The 19,798-nt window shown below is 40.8% G+C and overlaps 1 protein-coding gene across 1 annotated transcript; it reads left to right on the top strand.

Annotated features, from left to right (window-relative positions):
- The first annotated feature begins 18,605 nt into the window (after positions 1–18,605).
- Positions 18,606–19,163, top strand: LOC148026895 (MFS-type transporter clz9-like). Its single transcript, XM_087690636.1, has one exon. The coding sequence runs from the start codon at positions 18,606–18,608 to the stop codon at positions 19,161–19,163; it is 558 nt and encodes a 185-aa protein (XP_087546762.1).
- The last annotated feature ends 635 nt before the right edge of the window (positions 19,164–19,798 follow it).

Below are 19,798 nucleotides of genomic sequence, written 5' to 3'. Positions count from 1 at the left end.
TTTCCCCAAAGAATCCATTTTTGACAGCATAGTCCTCTTCCACTTATGATTGTCATCTCTAGTCATAGTAGCAACATAACAAGAAGGCTCACCATAGTCTCTGTAACCATGACATAGTTTAGAGATGGAGTGTATCTATATGATAGTCTAAAAACCCTCATAGGCCATCGTAAAACTGGCTTAATAGGAGCCTATGGCTGTTTCGCTTGTTATCCTATAAAACATGAGGTTGTCCACCTACCTATCTCACTTCAATATTAGGTTGTTATCCAAGGCCGACATCATATGGAACATGTTACATAAATTGCTCATGTGCTAGATGTCCATCCTTCTAGAACACCACCCTACAGATCTTAACTATTTTAACAAGCTACCTATGCATCTTGTCCTCGTTAAAGATGACATCATGGCTTCATACAACCTTCTTAGACTTAGGTTCCATAAGTAATAGCCCCTTTCTCACGACTCCCCGTATCAAAGAAAGGTACACTTCTTGGACTTTCAAGCTTACACTACTTGTCCTTAGGTACATGCATAAATGCTTCACTATCAAAGATATATAAGTGATCATAAATAGGCCTCATTCAAAACCATAACTCCTCAAAAATTCTACCATCCAATGGCTTGCTAGCAGACCTATTGATCAAATTCACTATTGCCTTTATAGCTTTACCTCAAAACCCATTAGTAAGACCAATATTAGAGAGCATACTATAGACCCTTTCCTAAATGGTCCTATTCATATTCTTAGCCATATCATTTTGAGTAACATTCTTAGGAGCTATCAACTCTCTTTCGATACTATGGCTAGCATAAAAGTTCATAAAGGTATGAGAAGTGCATTCACCACCATTATTTGTTCTTAAGCACTTAAGCTTTTTGCATAATTGATTCCTTGCAAATGCTAAGAACTTTTGAAATGCATCTAGGGTAAAAGGGCTAATCCTAGAATAAGTAAGCTAATGCACAATGCTCTCATTAACCAATGCAAAAGTTGTCAGCCTTTTTCTCCAAATCTATTCTCATATGACATCAAGGGGAAGCAAAATAATAATTTTTTACCTCATGATGGACACTAGCAGTGTTCACTAGATTGAAAACTAAGTCACTTTGAAAAAAAATAACCCTCCATTTATCAAATAGCGATCGCCTAGTAATAGACATGGCAACTCCAATAACAAAACACGAGTTTGAATCCACAATCATGTGCATTGGATGTAGTCATGTTTTTGAAAACTAATCAGCCCTGGCATGCTTTTGTGTTCTATTATTTGACCGCAAAGAATTTTATCACTAGGCCCCACTAGTGCCTAGAATGTATTTTACAACTAGCATATTTTGCAATTGGCCCCTTGAGCCTAGCATACCATTCTTATTATTATGAAGAGGATAAACCCAAACATTCTTGGTTGCATCATCTATGAAAGTGGCAAAAAACAAAGTTCCACCCAATGAGACCTGGGCACCAGCCCACGTAAATCACTATAAACTAATTCTAGACACTATAATATTCTAGTACCATAACCTCACTTATATGGCAATTTAGTTTATTTGCCAAAAAGATAACACTCCCAAAAACCAAGATCAACGAAGTTCAAACATGGAAGAGAACTCAAATGGCACAAATCTTTCATTCTAGTAACTAACATGCATCCCAAATTGCCATTAAGATACTAACGACTATTCAGTGAGATAGCTACAACATGGTCTTTAACCCTAGAAACATGCAAAGGATACAAAGTACCACATTTATGACCTTTATCAAATTCCACTTGTAGCAATCTTTCTTCCACATCCTTCTTGTTGTGAGACTTACTCCTTGACTTGTCTCTCTCAAACGAGAGATTCCCTTGATATTTGACCTTCCTCTCACAATGAGTGTATTCGAGCTCTTTGACAATGCATTGTTCTTTCTATTCACTTCCTCAATGAGAAAATTGCTCTCACTAGCACTCATAAGACCACCTATAGGTGCAGAGTTACTAATGGCTATCCTGAAAGTACCACCACTTTCAAGCAAGGTAACAAAAAGAATTTAACCTTAATCAAATCATGGAAAATGATATTTTACAATGTCAACTAGTTGAAAATGTTATTAAACTCATTGAGATGGTTAGACATAGAAGTCGCCTCCTCCATGCGGAGATCCATGAGTTTTTTCAACCAACAAACCTATGAAGTTGCACTTTCTTTCTCATACAAATCACCAAGCTTTTTCCATACACCAAATGCACCATGTTCGATGTCTTTTACATTAAAATACACAAACTTCAAGAGTGTAAGCATGATAGTGGAAGGTGCTAACTTATCAATTTCTTTCCATACATTAGCGTCCATGCCTCAGGCTTAACACCCTTGCATTTAATTGGCTTTGCCTACTTCTTTTGAACCAATACATCATAGATTTGCTCTTTTTAGTAAGAAAAATGGGTGCTATCTATTTTCAAATATTAAATAATTTATTTTCAAAATCTATAATGATTGTAATATGCTTTGCACACAAATACCCAGGTAAGCTCAACTGCAAGTCAAAAAAGACCAAATTGACTGCAATCCAAGCATCTCATAAAGCCAAATAATTGCTAAAATAGCATCAGTAGCCTAAAACCAAGACAAATGCACAACAAAGAACCAAGAAATACATCAAATCCAACTTGTTTTGCTACTCTATATACACCACAATATTCAAAGCATCACCCTTTGTAACTTCCTTGTGTTCCATGCATATTGTGTACATCCTGTAAATGATGTTGTTTGTTTATGCATTCATAAATTTTTAAAATCTAATATTGAAGGTAGAACAACTCCTTATATCCTTATTCTCTACTGAATAACTTTCAAAGAAGACCTTAATTGCGTTAAATCATTAGATAATCCATCTACAACAATAAAATTTTAAGTTGCTACCCAAAACTATTGTCCAAAGAAAAACGATTCTATTTTGAGTAAAAATAGCAATCTAAACTTTGTAGAAAATTAGCTCCGTGATTACATCGATAAGTAGCTCTAGTCATGCTCTTTGTTTTCAACTATAAATCATCTTGATCCTATATCAAATGCAAAAGGTATGGCCAAAATACTAAAGTACTGTCAAATTATCATAGTTATCCATGAGTCCTACAATATGCTTTGTATTCACTCAAAATGAGTAGAATGACTGGTGAATGCTTGAAAGGTATTCTCACTTCTGTCTACTACACATACATTGTGGAGAAAACTAGAAGAGAATGATGATCCATCCTCTCGTGGACAACTTCAATGCTACTCAATCTCTCTAAATATCCAAAAAAAAGTTGTTTTACTTGATTCCCGACCACTAATGGCTACTCAAATGCATCCAAATGGGGAAATGAAAGTCCCTCAAATCAAGCCTCAATGGGTCCTCAAGTCAAAAAATATAGAGCTCTATAAGAGTAATACCTCTATTAAGATGCAAATAATAGGAATAAATGTCATAGAGGAAGCTTGAATTCTCGATCTTTACAATGAAGCTTCACTCCTTTCACTTCTTGCTATAAGTATGAGCTCCCTTTAAGGTTGCTCTCATACCAATTGAGAGGGAAGCAATGGTAGGATGCAAGGTAGAAGAGGGTTGAGAGAGAGAAGCACATAAGAGAATTTTGTGGGTACAATAAATGATGCCCTTATTCTTTGTTATCTTCACTTATATATGAATGTACATTGTGTACTTATACAAGGGCTGCATGTTTGGCAATTGGCCGTCTGCCTTTACCCCAACAATGTCATCATGCATAAGAGGTGTACGGGCTATGTAAGGCACCTCCCAATACTTCCACTCATGGATTCTTTAATTTCTATTTATACGGAGATGCAATATTATGGGACATATGTCTAGCATTTTCACATTGTGTTCCCTTTAGGTGCATTTGTTGTTGAAAAACCATATTCATCACGAATTCTCAATTTTTGGGAGCACCATGAGTTCCTTGGTTTTTTGTGCTTCATTGAGGTGCATCAAATACACCTTAATGTAGTCATTCGCACAACAACAAAGCACATGTTCACACACCAACTTCCAATTTGGGTGACCATCGTGATCATTTTCTCTTAACATTGATTGCTTATGTTTGGTATTTAGGTATGCTTCATATGTTTCAATAGAATGAAGTTTATGAAGACCATTGCTACCTCTTTTCTACCTCCATTGATGCACTATAAGATATAGACCTTATATCGACATTTAAAGCGACGAAAATACAAACAACAAAATTTGCCCCCGTCGTTGCAAAAAGCGTCGTTATTGACGACGCCATAGAATCGTCGCTATATGCATCGCTATTTGCGTCGACGCAAATAGCGATGCATGTAGCGACGGTAACAGAGAATTTGCGACGCTCATAGCGATGCCAATAGCGACGCAAGCAGTAAATTTGCAACGCAAATAGCGACGGTAACAAAGATTTTTTTTTTTGTGGCAGGGCAGCAAGCTGCCCTGCCACATATAGCACTGTGTGCTGTATGAGAGCCATACAAAATAGTTTCTGCACTGCTGCATACAAAGCGCTTGCAATCAAAAAGAATGTATACTGAAATCATAAAACTGATACATGAAATAAATACATGATCGCATAAAATGCGATTGGTACAATCATGAAACGATATCACTAATACATAGAAAATGTCTACATAGATCAGGCGACTAAAAACTAAAGGTGTGTGAGCTCTAAGGATCCAAGGGCGAGCTACAAATCCTCGTCCCCCGAAAGCTCGTCCCGCCGCAAAGGAGCATCAAACGGATTCTGCAGAAAAAGAAACAACATATCAATCCACCATACAATAATGCATTCAAATATCTCATGGTAACTACGCACAAGAAAGATGAGTGACTTACAGGGCCGCCGCTCTATACAATCGGTCGATCAATGCCCTGAGATCATGCCTCTCTGCATATCGAGTCTCAAGGCCTTGCGGATCGCGATTTGTAATGGAGTGCTGCAAAGAAAACAAAATGCTAACTGTTAGAAACATGATTGTCATTACAAAGAATATTTCAAAAAAAAAAAAAGCAAAACAAAAGAGAAACAAAGTCCTCCAAATATGTCCTGTGGCCGCCACTCCCAAGATGATGCACCGCTCCGGCCTCGATTCGTGCCCTCGCCACCTCCCGCTGCTGACTCCAACGTCCTGGTGAATCTGTAGCCTCCTCCCTCAGTCGGCGCCAGTCGTCTGCATCTAACCACTCGGGCTTTGCCCCACTCTTGATTGCCTTGCGTGCATCGGATCATCTATGTGACATGTATGCACGCATGCAATCCATCATCCAGCTCGTAGAGAATCTATTTACTGCGGCTGGCACCGGAAACTCCTCATGCAAGGATGCTACTATGTAGTCCTTGCTCCCCTCCGGTATGTTCCTCCAATGATCCAAGACGTTGTGCCGAAAAACTTGTTGGCACAACTCCCTCATGCGAGCCATCACCCTCCTCCCCTCATCATTCATGATGATGGCTCCTGACCTACTATCCACTAGGTATCCATAACCCCTAGGAGTCTGCCTAAGATGGGCCCTCTCCCATCTCCGTCCACGCTCCTGGGCATATCCAGGAGACCCCTGTACATCCGGTGTACCGACGGGGGTACCCTCTCCCGGAGTGCCACTCAAAGGGGTGCCACCAAAGGGGGTGCCACCAAAAGGAGTGCCACCAAAAGGCGTGCCACCTGCCGATGGCTGCGCAAAAGCCAGAGTAACTGGAGTAGACGTCCCCACAGGTGTGACAAATCCTAGAGGTGATGCAGCTCCAGCTGAACGATGAGACGGAGACACCACGTCCGTGTCTCCACAGCAGCACCCCCTTGATCCTCCTGTAGTCCCTCCCCTTGGCCCAAGTCATGAGCGTCGAGATCGTCTGCTCGAAGCTGAAGTATCTGATCGCGCTGAAGCAGATCTAGCAGAGTGCCCTGACGAAGAACGAGACAGCTCCTGGTCTGCCATCTCTCTGAATCTCGCGACTGATCTGGAGACATGCGTGCCATCATGTCCTGAAACTCCTCATCGCTCATCCCTCGACTCATCCTGAAAAAAATCACCTGCACAAATAAAAAATGATGTTAGAATAATCAATTTAAACTATACAAAGCACATTAATATAAATCATTTTTGAAAAATCCCTCTTAAAATGCATATCTTATCTACCTTTATGGAAGATCTAAACAATGAATTGAGTAATACAATTCTCCAATAATGAAGTATTCTATGGTCCCATGTTAATCTCCTGGCACAACTCTGCATACACTGGAAGGTCGACAGACATGTCACCACAAAAGAACGAGTTTGCCTCGTTCTCAAAAAATTCTACGACTTCTGTATTTCCATCATTGTTAGCCGATGCGGGCTCCAAGCTTGCGGTGGCCTCCACCCCTTGTAATATCGACCCCTCTATTTGCATATTTTCTTCATCTATGCCTGGAACATCGCTTTGATCATATACTCTCGCACCTCGAGGAGTTGAAGGTATAACATACCACCATCGAGGTTGTCGGGGGTTTGGATAGAAGATTACCTGTTCACAAACACTTACAGCGAGTTCAAACCATTATGACATAAACCATGTCGTATTACAATTAGCAAGCAAATGACTATTTGCACCTACTCACAATGGGCCGGCAACACAAAGTGTCACGCAAATCCGTCCATTTTTTTTCGGAATCTATTTCGAGAAATCCAGATGGACCTCGTCGAACTATTGCTCCAGCTCCTCCAAGTACCACTTTGAACCACTGCACATCGAATAGTATCATGGAGAAGCTACGGTAATCCACCGTAATAATACTTTGCAAGTTTCCAAAATACTCCATCTCATCCACAACCGTGTTCGGATCCGTTGCTCGTCGCCGGCTCTCTTGCTCAAACCTTGCCATGACACCACAATCCATTGTGGAGCGCATTTTGTTAATATGCTCCACCCGAAAATGCCATCCGCGCGACCACGCTGCATTATATATTTTGTACTGTACATTGAAACACTCAAATTAGATGTAGCAAGCAAATTTAGATACGACACATTCTAAACCCCTCATTACCTTTGGACTACATCCCCTCAAGAACTCCCACTCCTCCATTGAGACCTCTGTCCCTTCGCTGGATGCTGCGGTCAAGGCTCCATGCAACCATCGTGTTGACATAAACCACGGCATCTCCTCCATGCCTTCGGGATATCGAATCGGTCGGTGACGCATACTGAGTCGGAATTCAGCTCACGCTTCCTCACGATCTTGCCTTGCAATCTGGTACTTTTCGAGCCACGTCTCCATGGAGGCATGGTGCAACATACAAAAGCGATTCACCTTCTCTTCCATTGAGGCATCCATTCTTTTTTCTACCCCATTTCCAACCACCACATCTCCAGTCAGCCTATCATCGTCCTTCAGCGTCCATAGCATTTCATTGTCTGGTTCCACCGTTGGTAGCCATTGTGAGATATGCACTAACGCCTCTGACACCAACCAACTTTCCGCCATGCTACCTTCTGGACGAGCTCGTTGTCGCACAAAGCCTTTCAGGGTTTTCATGAAGCGCTCCAGGAAGAACATCCATCGCGTATGGACAGGTCCAGCAATCTCCACTTCGTCCACAAGATGCACAAGAAGGTGAACTTGTATCATGAGCATGCTAGTGGGCAGGTATTTCTCAAAGAGACAGACCGTCTCAACTGCTCCCCGCCTTGCGGATTCAATAGAGGACGTCTTAATCTCTTTCTGTGAGATCCATTGCACCAAAGTCGACAACTTGTAAATAGCCCCGTGAATTTCTGGAGTAAGGCATCCCGCGATTGCGATCGGTAGGACAAACTACCACAAATGAGAAAGCATTATGAATAATGGCCACTTTTCAAATTGCAAAATGTCCACGCTAATTAAAATCCATTCTGTTCACAAACCTGACATATCTTATGCCAATCATGGGATTTTAGCCTAGACATTTGGTCATCTTTAGAAAATGCGGACCTGAGAGAACGCATCATACCCGTCGGAGTGCGGATAGACTTGATTACTTGCTTCACAATGCGCTCTTCTTTGGTAGACAAAACCCAGGGAGCGTGAGGAAGCTGCACTCCCTCTTCAGCACTCGACTGCGGCTAAAGCGCCTCCATCTTACCTACCTCCTTTAAATCCATTCGTGACCCTATAGTGTCTCTCTTTCCTATGATGTGGTCCCATAGCAAGCTGCCCACATTCTTGAAAATATGCATGGGATCCAACAAGTGGTTGACCTGTAAGTGGGTCCAATATGGCAACTTGTAGAAAACTGAGAATCGTCGCATTCCATTTGGATATGATTCCGGGTTTACCATTTTCAGCTCATACCAGCTTGCAGCGTTCATACGTGCTGGAGGTTGTCCAAGAAAACCTTCCCCGAGTTCATGATCCTCCGGCAAGAAAGCGGCGTGTCCTTGATATACCATCTTCTTCATGGTTCGTGACCTTCGGGAGTCTAACTGTGGCCCACACAATGGACATGCATGATAACCTGAGGTAACCAGACCTGTAAGGCAAGCCACGACCTAGTGAATACTTGATTGAATGAAATAAAATATAGATATTACCAGCGAGAACAAAGGTCTACTCACCTGAGCACTCTCCCAATCCCGGAAAGTCATGCATCGTCCACATGAGAATGGCTCGAATGTTGGCTGACCGCCGACCATCGCGCCTGCTCATATCTTGCACAGTGACCCCCTCCTCCCACAAAATCTTAAGCTCATCGACTAATGGACGAAGATACACGTCCATATTTTTTACTTTGTAGCGGTCCGGGATGAGCAAGCTAAGGATGAGATGTCCTTTCTTCGTAGAAAGCCATGGAGGGATGTTGTAGTTGACAAGCACTATAGGCCACACACTGTAAGAAGTCGAGCGCAGACCGAATGGGTTCACACCATCCATGGCGAGACCGAGCCGAAGATTCCTTGGCTCTCACGCAAAGCCTGGGAAGGTAGAGCCGATGTGGCTCCATGCGCGTGAATCCACTGATATTCGTTGAATTCCATCCGCGGACCTATTCTGCACATGCCACGTTGTCAATCTTGCCATGGCAGACGGTTTATGCGGGGGATGAGCGGAAAGTGTCTGAGAACTTTTTGAGGGATGGTTTGCCCTTGCAAGTCCTGTCGATACCTGTGAGCACCACACTTTGGACATGTCTCCATAGTCTCGTATTCATCTCAAAACAATATGCAGTCGTTGATACATGCATGGATGTTATTGTAGTCCATGCCAAGCTTCCGTAAAACATGTCGTGCATCATCACGAGACTCAGGCATGGTATTTGCAAGTGGTAATATATGATATTTCAATAACCTGAAAAAAATCATAAAACACCTTGAAAAAACACAAATGTTTGCAATAATACTGTTTAAAAAAAAATCAATGAAGCCTATGTGCAAGGTACCTGAATAACTCAGTCACACTCGTATCGCTCCAACTGTATTTTGCTTGCACACTTAAGAGTACAAGCAATGTCTTCAACCGAGATACTCGGCACCCATCATATAATGGTATGGATGCTTCCTCTCTAAGCGGGTCAGATGTCTCAATATCCATGGGAATCAATGCATCGATCATTGCCTCCATCTCAAGCTCCAAGATTGTAGGTAGGTCGGGAAGGTTGTCTGTCTCCTCTGGCATTGATGGTATAGATGGGCCTTGCGAGTGGTCGATTGGCTCCTACAATCCGTCCATCGCACGTCCACGAACTCTTCTAATTGGCCGCAAAGGGTGCACTCCCCCTTGGGTCGAGACATCACCCCCCTGGATAGAAAGTTTGCCAACAAGACCCAATCTTATTGTGTATGGTTTTCAATTAACTTGAGAGTACAATGCATGATTAATATTAACTTCAAATTACCGTTTGCTGAAAATCCACAATCGCCTGATCAATGATCTCAGATTGAAACTCGCCAAATCGTCGTACGTGTTCTATAGACAATCGACGTTTTCGTCTAATTGCCAACTTGCATTGAGAGCAAGGACATGGGACACGCTGATTAAGATACGTCTCGCGGTCTTGAACAATAAGACCTTCTTCGTTTTCCATCTTATCTACATTACAGCAAACGAGGCTTAAATGGATAGCTTTATGGAGATGTACGTCAAGTTGCAAGTTGACCATAAATCTTGCATTGTATATAGTAGTTGAGAGATTTTCCGATGTTATATCTCAGCCTTGTATCATGCTCAAGGATTTGTTTGTCCCGCTAGATAATTATTTGTTATATCTCGGCTTTGAGTATAAGCAATCCATTTTGAGCATCATTGAGGATCTCTTAGTCTAATAATAAATCAGTCTCAACAAAAAGCATCTTAGAAATGTGGTTTTTTTGTCCTAGGATCGCGTATTAAAATTAATGCGCGCCATCTATGAAATTTAATAACTATAGTAATAAAATTTATTTCAATCAATTCTACTCATAGTCATAAGACCTGAGAGAAAATATCCTATACTCAATTTAAGGGTTTCTTCTTCTATAACAATACTTTTGGGTTCATTTTGATGAAGTACCGTAATGACCATTAGCTAGGGTATCATTTGCTTTTAGTCATTCCGTTGACTAGTTGGCATGATTTCTAATTTGTTATGCCTATAAAGTTAATACAAAAACAATGAATTATGCATATCACAATTAGATCCCCTACTTGGACATTATGAAGGAATTGACCATTTTTAAGCCATCTTAAAGAGTCACCAATGTACGTGGCCCATGGCAAAGCACATTGCATACCATTATCGATAAGTCTATTATCTTAAATTTCCTTCCCCTCCCTCTCCCTCTCTTTCTCTCCCTCTCTTTTTTGCTTGTTTAGGAGAGGAAATGAGAGAGAAAGAGAGAAAGAGAGGGAGAGGGAGAGAGAGGGAGAGAAAGAGAGGGAGAGGGAGAGAGAGAATGCACTCTCCCTCTCTTTATCTTTCTCTTTCTCTTTCTCTCCCTCTCTCATTTCCTTCCCCTCCCTCTCCCTCTCCCTCTCTTTCTCTTTCTCTCCCTCTCTATCTCTCTTTCTCTCTCATTTCCTAAACAAGCAAAAAATAAAGTGATTTAAACATTAAACAAACAAAAGGGAGAGGGAGAGAGACAATGCACTCTCCCTCTCTTTTTCTTTCTCTCCCTCTCTCATTTCCTTCCCCTCCCTCTCCCTCTCCCTCTCTTTCTCTCTCATTTCCTTTCCTAAACAAGCAAAAAAGAAAGTGATTTAAACATTAAACAAGCAAAAGGGAGAGGGAGAGAGAGAATGCACTCTCCCTCCCTCTCCCTCTCTTTCTCTTTCTCTCCCTCTCTCATTTCCTCCCCCTCCCCCTCCCTCTCTTTCTCTCTTACTCTCTCATTTTCTCTCCTAAACAAGCAAAAAAGAAAGTGATTTAAACATTAAACAAGCAAAAGGGAGAGGGAGAGAGAGAATGCACTCTCCCTCTCTTTCTCTTTCTCTTTCTCTCCCTCTCTCTCCCTCTCCCTCTCTTTCTCTTTCATTTCCTCTCCTAAACAAGCAAAAGAGAGTGATTTAAATCTTGAACAAGCAAAAGAAAGAGAGAGGGAGACTCATCAATGAGATATGGCGAGCGTGGGGCGGCTTCTCTTTGCGATGAAGGCTCCTCCTCTCCTTCGCGAACAACGGCGGCGGCGGCGGCAAGTCTTCTTCCTCTTCTTCTCTCACGACGGTCGCTCTCTTCCTCGCTCTCGCTCTCAAAACTCGAAGCAAAAGAAATGAAAACCGCGCTCGGGTTTCGGCCGCGTTTTTTCCCTACGACCCGTCGCTATTGGCGTCGCTATTTGCGTCGCAAATAGCGACGCTATTAGCGACGCCAATAGCGACGCCGCTATCGGCCGTCGCTAATCGGTGTCGCTAATGGCCCAAATCCTTGTAGTGATGATGGCATCTATTCATATGAAAAGTGTGGGTAGTTCTCTAATACACATGGTCATTAGTGCATCTATACTAAGTGATAAAGGCCATGCACGAAAAATGAGACTTTTCTAAATGGCATTTGCAAAAGTATACTTAAATTATCATGCTTTTATTTGGTTTTACTCAAGCCTATTTTCCCCATTGTAGTGCTTTATTTTTTAAAGTTCGACTTGGAATGATTGTAATCCAATTGTATTCTTAGGTGTACAATTATCTAAGAGGAGTTGCATTATGAATACATGGAAGGTGTAATCTTCACCATTGAGAAAAAATATTTTTAAAAGCTTTTCTGCATACATTTGCAAATTATATTTTAAATATATTTCTTTTATTGGACTTTGTTCAAGCCTCATTTTCCATTGTAGTGCTTTAGTCTTTATGTTCATCTTTGAATTATTGTAATTCAATTCAATTATGTCATCATGTGTACACTTCTTTATCATGAATTGCATTTATGAATCTGTAGAAGGTCATTCCTTTGCTATCGAGAAAGAAATATCGAAAGAACACATTTTTACAACATTTAACTCTCATTATTTTTGGGTTTTACATGTCATTACATGCATGTCATGTGCATAGTTCTTTCTTAAAATCATATGCAAAGTGTGTTGTGTGTGATTCTTTGTGAGCAAAGGAGTAGTCATAAGACTACTTCCTCTGCTGGCAAAATGGAAGCAACTAACATGTTCCTTTGATCCACTTCAAATGCCCACACCATGTGCAAGAAATTAAAACACATCCATATCCTAACCTTGACTAGATGGATGTGCTAATGATGTGCTAATTCATATTATGTTTGCTTAACTATTAGATTCTAACATATGTTACTTGAGGATGAAGAGCTCTAGAAGTGTGTCTACATTGATGGAGGATGACTGTGATCAAGAGTTGCAGAAAAATGACCCCAACAATAACAATGATAACAAAAACATAATTGAAATATTCAAAATGAAGAGTGTGGAGATGTTAGACTACATTAATGACTCAGAGATGTATTTTGAGTACTGCCTTTGAGCACTAAGAGGTAGATAATAAGTGTTATGAGGAGTAGCTAGTAGCATGAGAGGTAGGTGATAGAGTAGAAGCTCCAACACTCACAAGGTAGCCACATTTGGAAGACCTCCTCATAAAGGAGCATCACCCCACCACTACACCATCTGTCCCCTCCACAAAGTTGTCTTGGTTGCCCAAGAGCTCCTCCACAACGATCATTGTGTTAGCCCTGCAAAACTTTATAGGCTAGCCTTCTCCTATTGACTAGGAAGCTATAACTTCCTTAGGATTATATAAGGCCATGCATTTAACCTCTTGGCCAAAGTTTCCTTGCCCAAATAAGTCCTTTAATAACTCAACATGGGTAGATATGACCTCTCCAACCAATGCAATTCATTGAGAGCTTTAGCCCTAGTAGTTGGTTGCCAAACTCGGTATCCTTAATCGATTGCTCATACCCTAAAGTGCAGTATTTTAGCCCTAAACCTTGAGTTTCATCTTTGATGGGCCACAAGCATATCCCTAGACCTAGGCTAGGCTCACACAATCAAGTACAAAAACCCATAGAGCCATTTCATTCTATGCACGACTAGTTGCATTCCCAGTTCATAAAGTTTACATACCAATTGATCTTTACTTAAACAAAACCTTTGTGACTTATAAACACATTTAACAATACTTACTATAATGATCAATAACTCCTTAAATGACAATTTGATGTGCCATGGTAGAATTATAAGGGGTGAAGAGAACAATTGGTGATCCTACTCCCCACACATGCTATCCTTGCACCCCAATGCACCAAGCTATGTCTGTGGTAGCTCTATTTGCAAATGCCAATGATGGTGTCCCAAAAAAATGGGACCTTATAGTAGTCTCCAAGAATCTCCTCTCAGAATCTTGCTACATTAGGCATTGAGATTGCCACTAAAACAACACCCAAAGGCATGTATGTGTGTAGATTTTGTTCAAGTTTGTACTCATGTTTCACACCTAGATTTGTGTAGAAAATGTATAATTACAATTTCCAATCGATAGAATTGTACACAAGGAAGAGGAGGAAGGGCTTGGAAAAAGGTCGGGGGGGGGGGGGGGGGGGGGGGGGGAGGTACATTGTGATATGCCCACGTATGTTCTAAGATGATTAATCATCTCCAAAGAAAACAATTGCAATACATCAAAGAGTATTGAATCCATGCTCATTCTTTGCATAACTAATATACTAATCAATGAACTACCTTACATACCCATACACATGTGCATGTTTGCAAGTGTGTGTGGGGCTATCCCTTTACTTCATAAATCTTCCTATTACTCTCTTTCAAAACACACATAAGCCTTGCAATCCCTCAAATTAACATTAGCTACTCTAACCCAAACATATTTGCAATCCATTCTTAAATTATATCTCTCTCCCCAAAACATGACCTTGCAATAAAATGATTTCGTAACCTTAACTCCCAAATCAATTGTAGGATGTGTGTGTGTGTGTGTAATAATGCCACATAAATGAGTGAATGCAATGACTTATTGCTTTTAGGTCCATGAGTTAAAGAGTTATTGTGAATGCTTTGTCTGTTTTATAAGTTTTCCAACTTACCCTAGAGGTCAAAACAATATTTTCATCTTCTATTTCAAAAACATTGTATTAAATCATAAGTGCTATTGCAAATATGTTGGATATTGTTACATGTTATTTTGAGTGTCCACGATTCACCCTACTCATATCATATCCCTTAAGTACACACTAAATAGTTGTGTTTTAAGTGCTTGTATCATGGGCACGAGTTTAATTACCTCAATTTGAAGCAAATGCAATGTACACATAAGTCCTACTTGTTTATATTATGTAGTTCCCAAATATACACTTAAGACTTCAAACATTTTGAGTCTTTGCACTGGGATTCACTTTACATTAATCGATTGTGTGAGGGCCACTTCTACAATGCCAAAACTGGTAGATGACTATATAATAAAATAAAAGTAGCTATATTAACGAGTCTATTAGATCCAACCACATGGGTCATGACACTCTAGTATTTTATAATAGATAAACCATATACATTATCTTACACTCAATTCACTAAGCTTGGGGCATTTTAACAATATATCAAGTAGACCTAGTTATAAATGAAAAATTCATAAATGAATAACAATGTGAAACTTGCCAATGTGTGGATAGCCAATTGGTTGGTAGTGTGTGTGACTTATGGGAGGTCACAACTCCAAAACCCATAATTAGGTAGCTTGGTTGTGCCTCACCTTTGGGTGAAACATGGTGTATCTTGATAAATAAATACCATCAAAAGGCAAAATAACCGCATCACCAAAAAAAAAAAAAACCAAGAGTGATAACCAAGGATGCATTATTTTGAGGCTCTATAAATCTAAACTATAAAAAGTTACATGGCTCAATTGTTTAACTTACATGAACCTATATCTAATTGATAAGAATTTGTATCATAGCTTCAAGTGGCTAAAATTGATACATCTTTTGTGCAATTTTATCGAGGAATTCCTTAAGAGGACAGTACAATGGGTCAAAGGCTTATAGAGAAATGCCCAAATGTATCAAAAAAGGGATGTGTCGTCTTTACAATCCTATGTGCTGATCCATTCAACCTTTCTTAACATCTATGCCCAAGCATTAGCCATGGCTTGGCCATGGCTTGATCCATTGTTGGTTTCAAAGGTGGTGTAAAGATATCGACTAGAGGATGAGGAGGTGCATTGACAAGCTTAGGCTAGATTGGCCAAGATCAACTATAACCAACTAGAGTAATAGAGCTAGATTCTTTACTGCCCAAATTGGAAAAGATATTTGGAGATGCAAAAAGGGAAAGGACTTTTATAAGAAGGTTACACAACACATTGCTACAATGATTATGGCTTGGCATAAATGTTCACAAGAACCAAAAAAAATACATGGAAAAGAACACTTAGAAGAGTTTGGAAAGCCACTTTGTCTCATGAAGATTGAATCTCATGTCTTGGAAAGTGTTCATGAATAAACTATCCTATGAAGAATAGACTTAGGAAGGCCATGAAGGCTTCTCCCTTTTGTCCATGTTAGCTCTGTGTGCATTCGAACCTTGGGTAGACCACCAACAATATTAAAAATAATCTCTTCACATTGGGGGGGGGGGGGAGAGAGAGAGAGAGAGAGAGAGAGAGAGAGACCTTTTTCTTTAATTTTCTAAAATAAACTCTTCTTTCTTGAAAAGTAAGTTATTGGCACATTTCAAGGCTAAGTGGATCACTTACCTAAAATTAACATTAGGTAATTTTCTAAGATCTGCACCACCTTGTCACCACACCCTTGTATAAGCATATTCCCTAAAGAGCAATGGTAAAAAAATTTAAAAAATGAAATAATAGTGTTAACACGTTAGATTGCCTTCTCATAGTATAGTTCCAAACGTATGGGAGAGTTTTTTGCTCTAAAGTTGGAGGTGTAGCAGAAGTTTTACACCTTTTTCATGTGTTTTACAACTTTTGCAATTTAGCAAAAGTTTCAAAACTTTGTCAAGAGTTTGTCCCATGTGACATGCTATAATTGAATTAAAGTGCAGAGGTAGTAAGTCAAGACTGTAGCATTGAGACTGAAGACAGCCTTTGACTGTAGTTTGCCCCATGTGACTTGTTATAGGGTAAGAGGGCCGAAAAAGTAATGCCCCCCCTTTTTGTGATGTTTCTTTGGTTGGGGCCAAGGCCTATATAGTGACAAATCCCCCAACTTTTAAGTGGCAACTGTTTTAAAATAGGAACACACCTTTTACAGAGGGTATCGAGTCATGATCGTCACTATATTCCATGATACACCTCATTCCATGGGAAGCAAGACTACTTTTCTTCTTGCCCTAAGCTTGTCGCAAAACTGATTGCGGCCCGTTCTTTCCTTGGTCCTGGCAAGGTCTTTCTTTCCCTTAGGCCTGCCACAAAACTGGTCACAGTCCATCCTTTCCTTGGTCACAGACCTATCACAAAACACATATGTCCTCCTACCCAAATGCGAAACAAAAGGAAGTATTGTCCATCCTCCCTAGAATGTAGACCTGCCACATACAATAAAAGGCCACATCTAAAAAAGGGGGTTGTTGCTAATATTAGTGCAAAAAATAAGATGTCAACCTGAAAATCTGCATTAATGCTCATGTTAGTTCATCATTCCATTTTCAAATGAGTAGAGAGATGCGCTCTTTCCTTCCAACTTGATCCTGCAACAAACTAGCCCACCAATGACAATGCAGTTGTGATCACCTTAAATTGATAGTCTTTCTAACTTCCTCTTCTAAATACCTACTCACTTGCCATTGCCTAATATATGCCACAATCCCATCCCTTTGTGAGTGCAAGGCCTGCCTCACTACAATACATCCCTTTGTTGCCCATATCTTGTGCACAAGCTTGCTCTTGGACAATAAGGGTGTAATGTTTGTCCTTGCGGTGGGATACACGTCAAGCCTACTGCATTTTGCATTGCTAAGAAGTTAGCTGCTTCTTGCAAAAGCCCATCTATTATGTTGCCTAGACTATTGACAAAACTGCCAAAGCTAATCCCTACTTTAGAATCTGTTTCCCTCTCATCTCAACCTCTCAAGGAAGATCAACACAGTGCTATACAAAGTGAGCAAAGAAAACTATCATCAAGCTCAGCTATCCAAAGTGAACACATCAAGCCACCCTCAAGCCCACCAAAAAAGAGAGTTTGCTGTTCAGATTATGCACACCTATTGAATTGATACGTACTCAATGTGGTACTTATTAACTTTCCAACACCTCTTTCTTCTGCATTACATACTTGTATCTATTTAGACTATATTGCCAATTAGATTGTTAATGTTTTTTAAGGTACCGTGGTGTTATGCAGAATTATCATTCTACCCAGTGCTCAACTATTACCTCACCATTGTCATTTGCTTTGTGTTCCAAGTAGGCTGCCCATACCTCTTCCCTCAAAAGAGGGAACTTCAAAGGTGGCACATTCTCTGTTGTGTTTGTAAACACAACAGCCTAATTGCTCTCTCCATCATGAGGACTAGACGCACAAGGATTACTGGAAAAAAAAGTGGAAGGCATATGTTCACACTAGCCCAACGATGTTCTCTTCCTCCATCGTCCAATGCTCGAAATGCACCAAATCATTGGAGGAATCTCAGCCCTCCAATACTCCAATTGCCAAGCCTATAACCAAGAGAAGGCAACTACATTGAATAGAGTCGGACATGGCCAATGTAATTGCTACACATGATGAGGGTATGTCTATGCGAGAGTGTTGTAGGTGACTTGGCATGAGTATGACAACCCTAGCTGGTAGATCCAAAAAGAAGTGTAGGGGCCCCCAAACCATTGTTAAAGCTCTTCTCAATTGGGCATTCAAAATGCAAGACATTGGGCAACTGGTCTCCTTGAGATGCTTAAGATCGAAGGTTACTGAATTGTGTCAAATGCGTGAGACCCCTTTTTCCAATGGCGTCCCCAGAAAGAGTTGGTGGGATGGATTTCGAAGGAGACATCCACAACTCACATTTCGAGTAAGTGAAAACCTAGACAAAGCAAGGGCAATTAGTCTTCGTCCAGAAGTGGTGAAAACATTCCATGACAACTTGCAAGCCATGTACAATCTCCATAATCACCCTCCGGAGAACATTTGGAATGCAGATGAGACAGGCATGCCAGGTTGCAAGGACAAGGGTATGCGGGTACTAACTCGAAAGGGGTCAAAAGTTGTGTATGGCATAATACCGGACAATCGTGAATGGCTCATGATTCTTTGTTGTGTCAATGTTGCTAGAAAAGCCCTTCTGGGTTATTACATTTTCAAAGGGAGGAAAGCCATGCAAAACTACTTGATGGAATGCAAAGATGGGGCTGTTATGTCAATGCAAAATAAGGCATGGATGACTGGGCAACTATTTGAGGCTTGGCTAAAACATTTTAGAACTGCAATGCCCAATCCTCCATCCCCCTCAAACCACCACTTGCTAGTTGTTGACGGTCATGGAAGTCACACATGCCTTGAGGTGGTACGAAAAGCTCTCGAGTGTGGCATAGACATTGTCTCACTACCCTCACACACATCTCATAAGCTCCAACCATTAGATGTGTTTGTTTTTAAGCCCTTTAAGGCTGATTTTTGCAAGGAGAGGAACCTTTGGCAAGGTCGTAGCTTCTCCACACATGCAAGTAAGGGTGAACTAGCTGGCATTGCATCTAGGGCCTTAACTATTGCTTGCACAGAAAGCAATATTTAGGCCAGGATTTAGGGCAATTGGAATTTGGCCCTTGAACCATGACATTCTCAGCTACAAAAACTTGCCATGCTCCAATTTGGATGTACATGTGCAAATTGAAGACCTCAACCATGATGTTGATGGTGGCATGGATGCCCAAGACTGCAGCCATGTTCTTGAGACACAATTTATGGAGAGTGTTGAAGATGCGTTGAACACCCAAGAAATGGATGACTGCAGTCATGCTCACACCGCTCATGGAGGAGTTGGAAGGACATGTTGCTACTACTCTTAGCCACTTGTGTGACATTTGTGGGCCACCAAATGCTTCATCCACTAATATCAATAAGCAAGATTGCAATGTTTTGGAATTGTTGCAAGTACCTCATGAAAATGTTACTATCACTTGTGTGCATGATGGGGCTTTTGTGGACTATTCCAACTCCTTGATCCTTACCTCAGCCCAATTCATCGAAAGTCTCCAAGCCAAGAATGCAAAGAAGGCTAAGATCGAGAAGCAAAAGGAGGCAAAACGAAGATTGCGAGACCAAAAGAGATGAGAGAACCAAGCTCTTGTTGAAGCTCGCAAGCGACAAAAGAAAGAAGATCAAGCTACCAATGAGTCTAGGAAGAGGTGGGAAGCACAACAACTTCAA

The sequence above is a fragment of the Lygodium microphyllum genome, chromosome 13, assembly GCF_053477565.2.
Source record: "Lygodium microphyllum isolate KBCC chromosome 13, Lygodium_microphyllum_v1.1.10, whole genome shotgun sequence".
Classification (NCBI taxonomy): Eukaryota; Viridiplantae; Streptophyta; class Polypodiopsida; order Schizaeales; family Lygodiaceae; genus Lygodium; species Lygodium microphyllum.
This window is presented reverse-complemented; position numbering and strand designations above follow the sequence as displayed.

Excerpts from the sequence above, each read along its gene's own strand:
- LOC148026895 (XM_087690636.1), top strand. The coding sequence starts at position 18,606 with ATGCGGGTACTAACTCGAAAGGGGTCAAAAGTTGTGTATGGCATAATA.